At 42.6% G+C, this 15,164-nt stretch overlaps 1 protein-coding gene across 3 annotated transcripts in view; it reads left to right on the top strand.

Moving 5' to 3' along the window:
* The window catches only part of hipk2 (homeodomain interacting protein kinase 2), a 97,860-nt gene that overhangs the window by 27,350 nt on the left and 55,346 nt on the right, over positions 1-15,164 (top strand). For all 3 annotated transcript variants that reach the window (XM_053677891.1, XM_047154811.2, XM_047154812.2), the window contains exon 2: positions 811-1,960. In XM_053677891.1, the coding sequence (XP_053533866.1) occupies positions 811-1,960 (1,150 nt within the window). The remainder of the gene's footprint in view (positions 1-810; positions 1,961-15,164) is intronic.

The raw sequence follows: 15,164 nt of genomic DNA on the forward strand, positions 1-15,164 counted from the left end.
TGTTTCTTGGTTGTTTTTCTTGATATGTCTATAAAAGCCGTGTGTTTGCCCCTTAAGTAAATAGTGCAGTGCATCACATGCACAGGCCGAGTTGTCTTCTCTTCAGAGGAAATTGCAGTCATTCCTTTAGACTTTCTAAAGCCTTGGATTTGATAAGGCCTGACATGATGGACCATCAGGCTGTTTACAGAGCTCCCTATGGGAGTGGTATAGAAATGGTATTTCCTCTACATATATCAGTAGCACACATTTAAATCATTCCTCTAGTTGCCTCCTATATAAAGAAATAACATTTTTACATCTATCCATCAATTTGTTTCTGCCCTCCAGGCACACACACACACACACACACACACACACACACACACACACACACACACACACACACACATCAATGCATGCATTCGTTTTAAAAACAGTAAATGAATCTTTTTCTTCATTTTATTGCACAAGCCCATCAACTATGGATCTAGATCAACTAGCAAGACAGCAAGTGCACATTCGGTGGTTTACTTTTTGGAGGTCTATTTATTGGATTCTAACTGACCTTGATGTCTGTCCAGGACTTGACCAGATGCTGCCCTGAAGCAGACACTTGTACTGTACCATTAGCGTCTACTCTGAAAATTGGCACGAGATGAACTGAAATGTGAAAGGCAAAGAATCTATGCAATAAATTAGCATCAGGACTCTTACACTGGCCTGCCTTGGCATGTACAGCTTTTATTTAAAGCTTACACTCAAGCTTCTATCCAGGCTCATATTCACCCTTCTTGGTATCTCCCCCCCATCCCTTCTGTTGTTTTTCAGGTATGGCCTCGCAAGTGCAAGTCTTTTCCCCCCACACTCTCCAGTCAAGTGCCTTCTTTAGCGTGAAGAAACTGAAGGTGGAGCAAAGTTGCAACTGGGATATGACAGGGTACGGCACACACAGCAAGGTCTACAGTCAGAACAGCAAGCAGAGCGTGTCTGCTGCCCCAGTGGGCCTCAACGCCGCGTCGCTCCAGGTGTCCAACTCCTCCCTGCCATACGAGCAGGCTCTCCTCTTCCCTGCCAGCTCTGGCCACATTGTGGTTGCCTCGGCAAGTAGCACGTCTGGGGTGGCTGGCCAGCTTTTGGGGAGCACGGGCAGCAGTAGTGGCAGTGGCAGCGGAGGACACAACCTGACACGTCGCAGCACTGTGAGCTTGCTGGATACGTACCAGCGATGTGGGCTTAAGCGCAAGAGTGAGGAGCTGGACAACAACAACGGCAGCGGAAGCAGCGTGCACGTGGTGGAGGAGCTGCAGCAGCCTCCAGCAGCACCGATGCTCCAGAACAATGGCCAGAGCGGCCCGACGGGCACCGTGGCCACCGCCTCCACAACAGCCACATCCAAGACCAGTGGTGCCAACAGCGAGGGGGACTATCAGCTCCTGCAGCACGAGGTTCTGTGCTCTATGACCAACACATATGAGGTGTTGGAGTTCTTAGGCCGAGGCACCTTCGGGCAGGTGGTGAAGTGCTGGAAGCGTGGCACAAGTGAGATTGTGGCCATAAAGATCCTGAAGAACCACCCATCATACGCGCGCCAGGGCCAGATTGAGGTCAGCATCCTGGCACGCCTTAGCACAGAGAGTGCAGACGACTACAACTTTGTGCGGGCGTACGAGTGCTTCCAGCACAAGAACCACACGTGCCTGGTCTTTGAGATGTTGGAGCAGAACCTGTACGACTTCCTCAAGCAGAACAAGTTCAGCCCGCTGCCCCTCAAGTACATCCGGCCCATTCTGCAGCAGGTGGCTACAGCGCTGATGAAGCTGAAGAGCCTGGGTCTGATTCATGCCGACCTGAAGCCTGAGAACATCATGCTGGTGGATCCTGCTCGGCAACCTTACAGAGTCAAAGTCATCGACTTTGGCTCTGCCAGTCATGTGTCCAAAGCTGTCTGCTCCACTTACCTCCAGTCCAGATACTATAGGTAAGACAGTTCGTGGTTTACATTCAGCATCTCTTACAAAATGTTCTTTTTTTGCTTTTCATAAGTGGACTATGTGTGATCTTATTTGATTTATCATTTTTGTTTTAGAAAAGCAGCCTAGACAAATTGGCCATTGAAAAGCAGACTTAAAATTGGGCTTGTTGCGTTTAGGCACATGCCCCTTCCTTCCCCTGACCCTAATGTCATTGCAAATTGTTTCCCCAGGGGCGTAAGATGTGGGGTCAGACCAAGTTCTGCAGTAATGCCTCGCTGTAATCCACACCAGAACGCCAACATTAGAAACAGATGACTCGCTTAAACACCGACATTTTCTTCACTCACAGTTTTAATTTTGATATAGCTGTGTTTGGGATTTAATGAATAGGTGAGGATTCCATCAGGAGACAGGACTGTTAAAACAGAAGCCTGCATTGTTGGGGTCTGCTTGAGTCGCTTCAGATCATAGCCTGAGTGTGTGAAAGTTACATAATCGTGCAAGAAAACCTCTGAGGTCATCAGTTTGAGTACCACCAGATGTGCATCTTGTTTTCTGAGGTGTTGCTTTGAGGATGCAAGGGCCAGTCTTACTAATTAATGTTAATGAGATCAGAATCCTAACATGGTAAATGTCTTGTTTGGGAGTATGTCTGTGTGTGTTTGTATGTGTGTGTGTGTGTGGAAAAAATTGTTGGAACATTTTAAATCTTTCTTCAAGCCTGTAGAAATATTGAACGTTGCATCAAGCACTATTTTGGAGAACGTATATGCGTGAAAATCACAAGCTATTAAAAAAAAACTGGGTCAGAGCAGATGAGCATTTAATGAACTGTTCTGTCCTCATTTAGTCGAGATCTTTCAGAGATACATTTATATTTATTCTTAATATTTGCTTAAAATAGTATATTTGTAGAAGTGGCATATATTTGGCTGTTGCTCTGCAGTTTGTTGGGGTGCAGTGCAGTTTTGTCATCTGTAGAAATACAATGCAGTCTATAAATAATTGCTCAGTGACACAGTATTTTTTGATGTTGTTATTTTGAATCTGCACTCGCTTTTGCATGAACTAATAACATAGGGACATAGTGGGTTATGCGAAAATGAGCAACCATTAGACTAATTACTTTTGGTCAATTAAAAAGGAAATACTTATACATAAAAAAGGATTGTCAAAAGGGGTTCTGTTAACATGCAAACTCGGAATACCACAAATACTGTGCTATGTGCATATAATGCTTTTAGTCAATATGAGTTTGTGCATATATCCATAGAATAGCCACAAATTTCGTGCTGTATCAAATTCTGGTTAAATCAATAACAGACCAGGGAGAATAAAACGTGGTCACACAATTGAATATCCGGTCATGTATTAACCAGGGTCGGAAATGAACGGAGGCTCAGGGCAAAAATGCCACCGAAAATGACCAAAATGCCCTAGATCTAGCAAAAACAAGCGCCCGTACTTAATTCCTGTTTTCTATTAGAAACATTTGGTATACGATATATACTAAATAAAAGATCTAAGTTAATTCACGCAATATTTCTGAAATCTCCGCATATATGTTTTTATGTTGTTGTTGTTTTTTTTTGTATCTCTGCATGTCCGTCAGCATCCTGTGACTCGTGCGGTCACGTGAGTGTCGTTAATGCACAGCAAAGATGGAGCGGTTTTTGATTAAAAAGAATAAAATCAGCCATGCAAACCCAGACACATCATCAAACACTCCAACAACACAAACACCAGAGACATCGAACCTCACTGTGAACACATCTACTATCGAGTCATGGAAAATGAATTGGCTCGATACATTTTATATGGTCAGAAGAAGAAAAAAGCACTCGTGAAGATAATAAATGCCCCTGAAAATCAACTCTAGAGGGCAAATACTGCCCCTTAATAATAAAAATAATTAAATAAACTTCATTTCTGACCCTGGTAATCAGTACACATGTAGATTTTATAAAGCAACAATCATTTAATTACTTTCTAAAACCGGTTCAGTTTGAAACGGAACCTTCTGTGAATGTTGATACAGATAAATCACTAACTAGGATGGCATGCTGGTTTAGAGAGTAGTGTTGCCACATCACAGCTGCAGGAAACCCAATTCGATCCAAAGCTCAGGTACTGTTTGTGTGGAGTTCTCCCCATGTCCATGTGAGTTTCCTCTGGGTTCTCTGGTTTCTTTCCACCTCCCAAAAACATGCTTGTCGATGGATCAGCTAAATTTTCCCTATGTGAGTGAGTCTATGTGCTTTGCATCTATCCAGGGTGTATTCCTGGATGTGTTCCTGTGATAGCCTTCCGGATCTGATCAGGATAAAGTGTTATTAGTGGATGAATGAATGAATAAATTACCAACTAAATGTAATTAAAAAAAAACATTATTAGTGTAATGGATAATTATAGACTGTGTTACAGTAGCTTAAACATTTGCTTTACTGTGTAACAGAAAACATCAGGGTTTATGCCTGCAGCAGATTATAGTGCTATTTACTGGCATCCTCTATAATAATGCTGTATATATTGTACTATCCTTTAAAAAACAAAAAAATTAAAGATGACTGATGCATTCAAGTGGGGTTGTTGCGAGGGGGAATAGACATAGTATACATTCTACTTCAGACTGGATTACTCTCCTGGTGCAAACCCTTAAATTAAAGCTGACAGTGTGTACTTTAAGTTTGTAGTCATGTCATTTCAAATCTAATTTGCTAGAGTACAGAGCCAAAACGTTCTTACTTATGGATCTATCTGTATATCATGATTATTGGGCATGCATGCATGTGTTGCGTTATAGCGAGACATGGGTGAACAAGGTCAGTTATGTGCAAAGAGTGGGCTGTGAAGTGTAATTACCAGCAGCCGTGAGTCTTGTCCTGTGTGGGAGTACACAGAAAGGATGATCCCCTTAATTTCGTCTTGGCAGGGACGAAGAGGCAAAATACATCTGACACTGAGCAGACTTTTATTAGTTACCACTTACCAGCCTTGTGTCTGTCTGGTCTTTCTAAGAATAAACAACTTTATGTAGTCTGTCAATATTGTAGCTCAAAGAGATGAGATCAAATCAGAGAATGAGATCAGACCTCACTCAGACTGTAATCCATGTCAACCCGCATCCCATAGATCCATGGGCTTTTGGTTCATTTTTTAGCCTCTTCTAAGAGCTACATACATATATACATTTTCATACACTCTTCAGCGCCCAGCAGTGACCCACGTGGAGCAGCCTCCTACAGGTTTCACCTCCTCACGGAACGATCACACCGTTTCTGTCACATACCGTCTGTTTAATAGAGGTTTTCTTCAGCTAAAATGGGGTCTCTCTGTCTCTTGTTTCTTTCTCTCTCCCCTATCTCTCAATTGTGAGCACTCTGGTGTGTGAGGTGTGTGAGCAACAGAAAGGCTAGATCTTTGGAAGAATGTACTGCAAATACTATGATAAATTGATGCCACTGTTGAAGCTCCTTGAGAATATATGACTGATTTCCCATCTCAGATCAGATTTGAGAACCGATAGTCAGTGAGTCTCCCTGCTGATTTGGCACAGAAGGAGACCACGAGAGAGAGAGAGAGAGAGAGAGAGAGAGAAGCCTCTCTGGAGAGGAAGCCAGCATTCCTTATTCTTTCAGTCTGTCTCAGTCCTATAAATCTATATTGGTTTGTAAATGGTATATAATCAGCAAAGCCGGGTGATGGGGAGGGGATGGTGGGGTAATTTGTGGACAAGCAATGCCTTTGCAATTCATTCATACATTCTGATGAGTAAATGTTGCTGTTGGATGAAGAAGCTTTTCCGAAGAACTGTTACATAAAGGCATGTTTTACTCATTCTGCTTCTTCTTGTCATTTATTCTGCCCTGGCTCTTAAATCCGTTGGGCAATTTACCCATGGTCTCTAATATGACAGGATGTCCCTTGTTTGCATATATATATATATATATATATATATATATATATATATATATATATATATATATATATCTTTTAACTATTGCCTATATTCCAAACATTTTCTTTTTAAGATGTGCTGACAGCTGTAACAGTGATTGTGGAAGACAGAGTACTTCTGAGTTAGAGATTTCTTTCCTACGCTTTCTGTTCCCCTACTCGCTATAAAAGCTCTGTGTAAATGACTGCTGGCACTGGCAGCTCAGACTCAATCAGCTGATCTTCATATCTTTACAGGCTCTACTCACTGCGAGTTCTCAGCCTGTCTGTTCTGATGGAATCTGATCTATTGGACATGAGCATTTGTGCTGTATTGGATCTAAGAGCTTACATCAGGAGGCTGTAGCTACACTTCAAATATAGATTTTTCATCTATATCGACACAAAAAAACTGAGCAATACTAATCAAAATAAGCATTTGCACAACAATGGTAAGCTGCATATATGTGTGATTTGGTAACTTTAAGCTGGGCATACAGTATGACATTACGCAAAGCTATGTATGTCTTGAGTTAGCTTGTAATGCCATATCATCGTGCTGGCACAATGGGTACTATTGCCACCACACAGCTTCATGGTCCTTGATTCAATCCCGAGCTCAGGTTACTGTCTGTGTGGTGTTTCACATGTTCTACCCATGTCTGCATGGGTTTGTTTCAGGTACTCCGGTTTCCTCTCACCTCCCAAAAACATGCTGGTAGGCGCTTTGGCTACTCTACATTGCCCCTAGGTGCGAATGTGTGTCTGCATAGTGCCGTGCGATAGGCCGGTTTCTCATCCAGGGTGTATTCCCACCTCCTGCATGGTATTACTGGGATAGACTCCAGATCCATGATGTCTCTGACCAGGATAAAGCAGTTACTGAAGATTGAATGAATGTGTTAATGAATGCCATGTCATATTTCTAATGCCATATTTGCAAGCTATTTCACTATGATAGCTGGGAAAGGAGACACTTTCACTACTTTCTAGGCCTTTTTTTTTTTTTGCTTCCTATCTCTACAGGGTAGACTCCGAGGTAGAGTCCTGCTTGTTCAAATTACATCAGCTGAACTCCTTCTTTCCTCACAGCCATGTCCACTAGCTAATGATGTAACAGGTAAAGCTGGTTGCAATACTCAGGACCAGAAAAAAGAGGATTACTGCTATGTCCCAGTTAAGCTTCCTTACCACATTTATCTGTAATTGAAAAAAAGGGGGGTTTTAAGTGCACGGTATGCTCTGATTAAAGTTTGGGGCTTATGTGAAATTGCTGCTGTCAGCCATGTTGCAACATTTACATGGTTGTGGCTGGAATGAGGGAAGCTGATTACTCTAGCTCATCTGTACTTTCACTGTCTCTGTCACTGTGTCTCTTCTTCTCCCCGTGCTGTCATCATTTCTCAGCAGTGATACGCACATAGAGGGTCCTGCTCAGTTCAGGAGAATGAGTCATGGCAGCCGGAGGTCACTAAGGTAGAGACAGTATGGCCTCTCAGCATGTCAGTCAATACCCTGCAGACGTCAGAGCCTTAATATAGGAAGGGGAGAAGGCATGTCCTGCACTTTTCCTCTCAGCATTGGCTGAAATTCAGCTCAAAGATGCATCAGTTGCTTGTGACCTTGCTACCTTATGAATAACAAGGTACTAATGATTTTGATAGTAACCAGAGGGTTTCCACCCAGGGATCTATTTATTGTCTCCCATCAATCAAAATGCTAATGTTGGCAATGAACTATGCTGCAATAAGACAAGGATAAGCATTGGTGGATTCTGTGTATTTGTATGTGTGTGTGTGATAAGAGGAACCCTGGCTGAAGGACAGAGAGCAGCAGTGGCCAAACCCTAGGGATGTCCTCAGGAAGAAACATCACAGAGTGCATTCTTTGTCCTCTTAATGGGCATGATTCACACCCAGAGGGCCATGGACCTCTGCAGCACTTAACAAAATCTAAGCCTTATGGACAACATTGCAAAGCCCTCAACTTCTAGATTAGGATCTATCCTTGTCAGAGATTAACGGTGCACCGTGCAGTCCAAACGCCATAACATGGAACTGAAACACACCCTTATGCATATAGATAGATTTAGAATTTGACAGAGACCCTGATCCACTTTTCCTATAACAGTGGGCCCCTATGGGCACACTCTGAACCTGCTATCTTGTGTATCTTGTGTATAAATGAACTGCCGTTCCAGGACATTTACTGCAGATCTGAGGCAGGTATTAAAGAGCAGACTACTGAATGAGGTTGCCACTAGTTACTGTTCTCTCGAGCGTGTGTAAGATGTCTTTTTATTCTGCAGTGCGAGAACGGTGGGATCTTGTTACTCACAGCCAAATTTGAATGTGAGAATGAGGGTCTGCTTTTGGCAAGCACATGTTCTGTACCTGTACAGAATCATTACCCATGAGGCTTGCAAACGGATGGTTCTGGGTTCGTTTTTACTGACTGCTTTTACTGAATTAAATACACATAGGCTCAAAATATTATGCTAATTCATTTAGTCAGTGGTGACATTTTGTCAACATTGGGGGAAAATCTGAACAGTTGAACTATGAGCTGGAGTACAGGAGGTTTTAGCTAGTTTAGTTTATACTTTATTATCTCCTTTAGGAGAAATTTGTCTTGGGCGATCGAGAGAGCAGGTCAGCATACAACAAGTTCGCTTACATTTCCTCCATACAACACAACAAAAAGGCAGGTGAGGTAACGAAAAAGATGTTTTCATTCTGGTTCTCTCAAGAATGAGTTGGATGACACAACCGCTTGTGAAGATGATTGACAGGAATGTAATAACCGAGAGCTCATCTAATTTGTCTGTAGGCTACTCGCTTCACCATTGGAGCACGAGACAAGTAGCTAATTAACTGCTGTTAGTCGAGTATATGAACACTCAGCTGATTGCTAAGTCATTTTGCCAGGCATTGATATCACGCCATTACTCTGAGATCAATGAGAAGGAGACTGGAGTCGGGAAATATGGTTTAATAAATTCTGATTATGTAGAACAGTATTAGCAATTCATTTGCTTTCGTTCACTGCTGCCTTTTCTTTGCAGGGCTATTTAAGTGGACTTCACGCAAAGGTTTTGTTTCATCCCCATGGTAATTATGTTCACAGCTTTGTGTTGTGCCAGCTCAGCCAGAAGTTTGCCCTTTACAGCTTGTTGAATGCCTTTGCGGTTTGCCTTTCTAATGCGTCTTTAGATTTTGAGTTGACAGACTGATAGCAGCAGATATCTTTCTTCATTTTTTATTATTTATCCTTTCATCTTTTCACTAGACTTAAGTAAACTATGGAACGTCTCCAGACCTCACTTAAACTTTAGAGCTTGCCTATTGCAAACAGTAATGTTGGTTTGGCACTGTTTTATTTCAACCGCACCACTTATACTGTGCAATTTCACGTGGGAGCGCCATGTTCTTTAGGAAGCCGTTCTCTTAAGTCACTCCCTGCAGCCAGATTTTAATGGCAGTAGGACACTGCAAACGAGTCAGCAGGCCTCTTTCGTCAGGTCTCCTCTCAGCCATGGTCATAGCAAATGTCTGGCTCTCAGGCAGCCGTGCATTTTCCCATGAACCCCACCGAACAAAGCAGATGCATTTGTTTTCTCAATTGGAAGAATTTGCTAATGTGCGTACAAGGGTAAATAGTTTGGCTAATTTACACCAGACCCAGCTAGTTGTGCCAGCTGAGGCCCTTCTGAGGTCTCTTCTGACTCTGGCCTGGACTGCCCTTCTCTCTACTGCTCTTCAGTTTGCTATTACTAACCCTGTTCTTTTCAGTGGACCACACACTAATGACATTAATCAGTGCTGTCAATCATCACTGTTCAAAATGAATATGCCATCCAATAGTGTTTTGATTTCTACTGGATTTTCCTAGTCTCCCTCTAGCTAGTTCCCCTCGATTTATGACACCAACTCATCACTTGTGAGATCTTTATGCTGCTGTTATTATCATAAACTGAGCGGCCATCCGCCATTCCGTCTTATTCCACCCAGGTTAATAAATAATATAAGATGATTAAAAGCTCTGCGTTGCTGAATTGTATCACCATAGATCAAATTGCAGCAGTTTGGGCTTGGGGCACACTTTGTTTGGAAAAATAATTACCCATGCATTGAATCCTTGTTAATAATTAAAGTGGTTAGCATTTGAAATGTGCTGCATGCAATGAGCCTTGCCTGGAATGTCTGCTTATCTGTGGACAGGCCCATTATAGTGGCCTGAGTCTGGTGGAAAAAAGTGTTTCTCATTAAACCGAGTCCAGCTCCTTTCATCGGAAATCTTAAAGGAACATGTCAACCTTAAAGACTGCGTGTGTGCAGATACTGTTGCTGTTTTCTGCACCGCTTTTAGGGTCAGTGTGCGGACAAATACCATCCACCGCAGCTGCATGCTGTTATCAGTGCAGCGAATAGAGTCTTCAGAGCCTGAAGGAGCTCAGTACTATTATGAGAGAGAATAGATGAGATAGAGTATATGTATAGAGCTAGGATTGAGGCTAAATTGAGGTCTCTGCTGCATGCATTATAGGTCTTGTCTCTGCTGTATTTGCATGTGGGTTAAGATTCTAAAGTACTCTCGTACATACTAATGATACCAAGATAATAAGGCTGAAGTCTGCTGAGCTTGGAAACATGGAAACACATTTCTGACATCTCTGACTAATCTAACCCAGCTAAGGTGGTTGTCCCGCAAAGAGAATATATTAGCCATTAGACAAGCCGAGATCATAAATAACCAAGGAACATTGCTCCATGTGTGATCATCATCCAGGCGTCTCTCCACACAACATTATCCTCATTAAGCTGTAGTGGGGTAGCATGGGGAATGAAAAGACTTACACACATGCATTCGTACTTTAATTAGCCGATGTTTGGTAAGTCTATCAGCAAACAGATGGCACTTGTTGAGATTGAGTACTTCTTGCTGCCGTTACGCTAACTGATCTGGTCAGCATGCATATCTGAAATTTTTGTTGTTGTTGTTGTTGATGGGTTTTTTTTATATTTCTGCTTCAACTGTAACGCATAGTAATGTACCTTAGACACACATAGTCTGAATTCTGTGATCATCCTATTCACAGCTGCTTAGCGTGAGGACTGAAACACAACAGAGCATGCTGTTATGGGAAAACGATGGGGTGGTCTGAGGACGTATGCTCTGAAGTGATTTACTCTGACCACAGCACTGCCAATGAGTACATTTTTTTATTCGATTAAACAATGACATGTCATACTTAAATCCGTTTATTGTTATGTTTAACGTTGTGGAATGTCCGCAAAACAAGTTAGTTCCTGTTATCAACAGAAAGCACAAACTTTCTGTCCTAAAGACTTTCCAGTGGCGGAAACTAACTGTCTAACTGTTACAAAGCACTGACACTGGAGACTCCTTCCAAAAATGTAAAATAAATGTCTCTGTATCAATGATTCTGTTTTTTTAATGTTAGATGTTCAGATTGTATGATTTATTTTGTAAAATAACAACATATTTTTTTTATTATTATTATTATTAGTCTTAGATTATGTGGAGCATGTGCCTGTAAATGACCTTGCACCTCCAGGGTTGGGGGTTTGAATCCCACCTCCACCCTGTGTGCTCAGAGTTTGCATGTTCTCCCTGTGCTTCTGGGGCTTCCTCTGTGTACTCTGGTTTCCTCCCCCCGGTCCAAAGACATGCACTGTAGGCTGATCGGCATTTCCAAATTGTCTGTGAATTGGTGTGCGATTGTGCCCTACGATGGGTTGGCACCCCGTCCAAGATGTCCTCCTCCTTGTGCCCCGAAGTCCCCCAGGCTAGCCCGTGAACCTGTGTAGGATAAGTGGTACAGAAAATAGATGGATGGATGGATGGATGGGTTTCCCTTGCAGACGGCACTCTTGTCAGCGCTGCTGTTATACAAAATTAATCAGCAGCTTCTAGCTTTAAGGTCACTGAAGGTCCTTTTACAGTATGTGCATGTCTTTGTGATACAAAGGAGCCTGGTACTGATGCTGACATGGTAAATGGTAAATGTTCTGCACTTTTTTGAACCTTAGCAGTTCTTCAAAGCACTTTACACTGTTTCTCGTTCACCCATTCACACACACACTCACACACTAATGGTAGCAGAGCTGCCATGCAAGACTCTAGCTTGCCATCGAGAGTAACTTGGGGTTCAGCGTCTTGCCCAAGGACACTTCGGCATGTGGAGTCATGTGGGCCGGGAATCGAACCGCCAACCCTACAATTAGTGGACAACCCGCTCTACCACCTGAGAAGACATCTAAGAAAACAGTTTTAATATTTTCCTCGGCACGTCTTTTGCTTTCATTGACTTTGATTGACTTGCCTTACTTCTTGGATATTGCAGTTTTTAAAAAACAATACAAAACAACCTCTAAAATGCGAAATGCTACACACCTCTCTTTATTCGATACTCAGACGTATCAGGCGAGAGATAAATACATAAATACGCTGCTTAAAAAAAGTGTCAGTATTCAGCAGGACATGTACCGTAGAAACATGAACAGACATCTCCAAAAACTTCCAGTATATCCTGCCTCCGTATCACAGGGACTCAGGTCCAGCCCACATGTGCTTCAATTCGCCATTAAAAACGTGCTTGTTTTTTAACGACACGGACCCAAAGCGGCCAACTGCTGCCGAAGGAAGTGTGAATGCTGGCAGATTCTGAAAATGCTTGTATTGATAGAGAACTTTCAAGCACTTACATTACAGAGCATTAATTTACTATTAATGCATGCTTTTTTTTTTTTCTTTTTTTTTTTAAAGAAAATAAAATCATGCGTTTGTAAAAATGAATGATGAACATGTATCAAAGTGTATCGTTGTGCTGTTAATGTCAGTAGCGGACTTATATAGGGATATCCATATATGAAGGGTTCTACGCAATTTAAATGGTAATGGTCCTCCTTGTTCTGAACACTTCTCTATTCAGTGTACTTGAATTGTCAGAGCTGTGATGCAGCCTGAAGAATAGAGCAGCTCGCCGAACCCTCCCTCCACTGCCTACATTACTCTGCCTATGCAAATCAGCGCCGGCCTCGCTGCACTTCTTACTTAAGTGCTTTAGATTCATTACAGTGTAAAGGACATGTGGGACTGTTGAAATCAGAAATAAATGTTTGCATTGGGGTCTCCTAAAGATCTCTCTTGTTCGATGGCTGAGTGTTCTACTACTTTATAAAAAGATGGCGAGTGTATAATAGTAATATTTGTACAGCAGCTGGAGCAGTTTGGTTGAAGTTAGAAGCGTGCTGGGGAAAATGTGATAGTATTTGTGTGATGGAGGGTTTTTTTTTTATCAGTAATCTCTCTCTCTCTTTCTCTTTGTCCCTCTTTCTGCCTCTGTCTCTCTCTGTCTATCTCTCTCTGTCACTCTGTCTCTCTCTCTGTCTGTATCTGTCTCTCTCTGTCTGTATCTCTCACTCAGTTTGTCTCTCTTTATGTCTCTGTGTCTCTCACTCTGTGTCTCTTGGTCTGTCAGTGTGTCTCTCTGTGTCTGTCTCAGTGTCTCTCTCACTCTGTGTCTCTTGGTCTGTCAGTGTGTCTCTCTGTGTCTGTCTTAGTGTCTCTCTTACTCTGTGTCTCTTGGTCTGTCAGTGTGTCTCTCTGTGTCTGTCTCAGTGTCTCTCTCTTTCTCTGTGTCTCTCTCACTCTGTGTCTCTTGGTGTGTCAGTGTGTCTCTCTGTGTCTGTGTTTCTCTTACTGTCTCTGTCCCTCTGTCTATCTTTGTGTGTCCCTCTCTCTCTCTCTCTCTCTCTCTCTCTCTCTCTCTCTCTCTCTCTCTCTCTCTGAGTTATGTCCTAACATTTAATGTAGGATATTTAATAGGTTGCTTTAAATGTCTTTAAATCTGGAGTATTTTTTATTTTATGTTTTATATTCGCATCACGCATGCTAGCAAATAGAACACACACACACACACACACACACACACACACACACACACACACACACACACACACACACACACTTTTCATAGCCCCTTACTTCAACATTTTGGGGAAAAAAAATCAAACAATAGAAAAAAAAAGTCAAATCCCCCTGCCTCCTCCCCTCCCTCTGTCTGTCTCTCGCGCCTGTCTGCCTGTGTGTGCCAGGCTCTCCATGCGGATAGGTGCAGTCCTCCCTGCACCCTTAAAAAGACCTCTCAACATCCCAATCAGTCTGCATCATTCATGGGGGTCTCCATGGCAACATGAACACAAAGAGACAGCCCTGAGAGGGGTAGAGGGGGTGTCACAGATAGGAGAGGCTATGGTGTGTATCAGGCTAGTGCTGGATGATGTGGGGTTGAGGACCTTGTTTCAGATTCTGCAGATGACAGTGAGAGGGTGCAGTCTATTCTCACGTCCAAACCGAATGCCCTCTTATTCCTGCCACCGCGCACTCCGGACCTCACACTCGCCTGCCCCCTTGCCTTTATTATCCTCTCATGTGCACGAAGGACAAAATCAGATGTCGTGCTTAGTGTCCTTTGGAGATGTGCTTGAAGTTCTATTTTTGTTGGTCAGGACTGCTTTGATCATTTAAGGGCTGTATTATAGGGCCGTATATATATATTGAGGATTGTTTTGCTGAAACAAACTTCACAACCCCACAGTGATAGGAGCATGTGCTACTGAGAATATGAGGAGCTCAGAAAACCAATAAACAACCACAATAACCCCATTAAGAGCGTGTGTGTGTGTGTGTGTACATGTCTGTGTGCTCTAACGCATCTAACCTAAACAGAAATACCCATCGACCAGCCCACAGACAAAATGAACAAGGAATAATGCTTTCTTGACACGACATGGTGCCTGGGTAAATGGAGCATGCACGGTGGTGAAAAGACGACTGAAAAACAACGTTTAACAACACTGGAAGTACAGTTTACTCCGAGTGTAGTAAAAACTACACTTTGAAATACTCGATTGCTTACCATGACGGTGCTTATTTGCTTCACTTCCTCACTAAATGTCAGAGCAGTACTATTTTCTATTGCTATTATTCTCTTTACTACCTGCATGTGCTGCAAGCGGCACAGATGAAATCTAACTGTGGAACAGAGGCCGCTGTATATAGGATGGTGTGCCGATGAACAGCCTGGCATATTCAGCTTATGGTGGATTGTTTCAAAGCATTACAGGCACTCGGCGAGATGGATTTGTACCTGGACGACAAAGGAGTGAAATTAATTCAAGCAAATGTGCAATATTTTAACTAATCAGAGGTTAAGAAAATGCTGACATGGCGTTTCGATTGGGTCTC

This window comes from Ictalurus punctatus, chromosome 4 (genome assembly GCF_001660625.3).
Source record: "Ictalurus punctatus breed USDA103 chromosome 4, Coco_2.0, whole genome shotgun sequence".
In the NCBI taxonomy this organism is placed as follows: domain Eukaryota; kingdom Metazoa; phylum Chordata; class Actinopteri; order Siluriformes; family Ictaluridae; genus Ictalurus; species Ictalurus punctatus.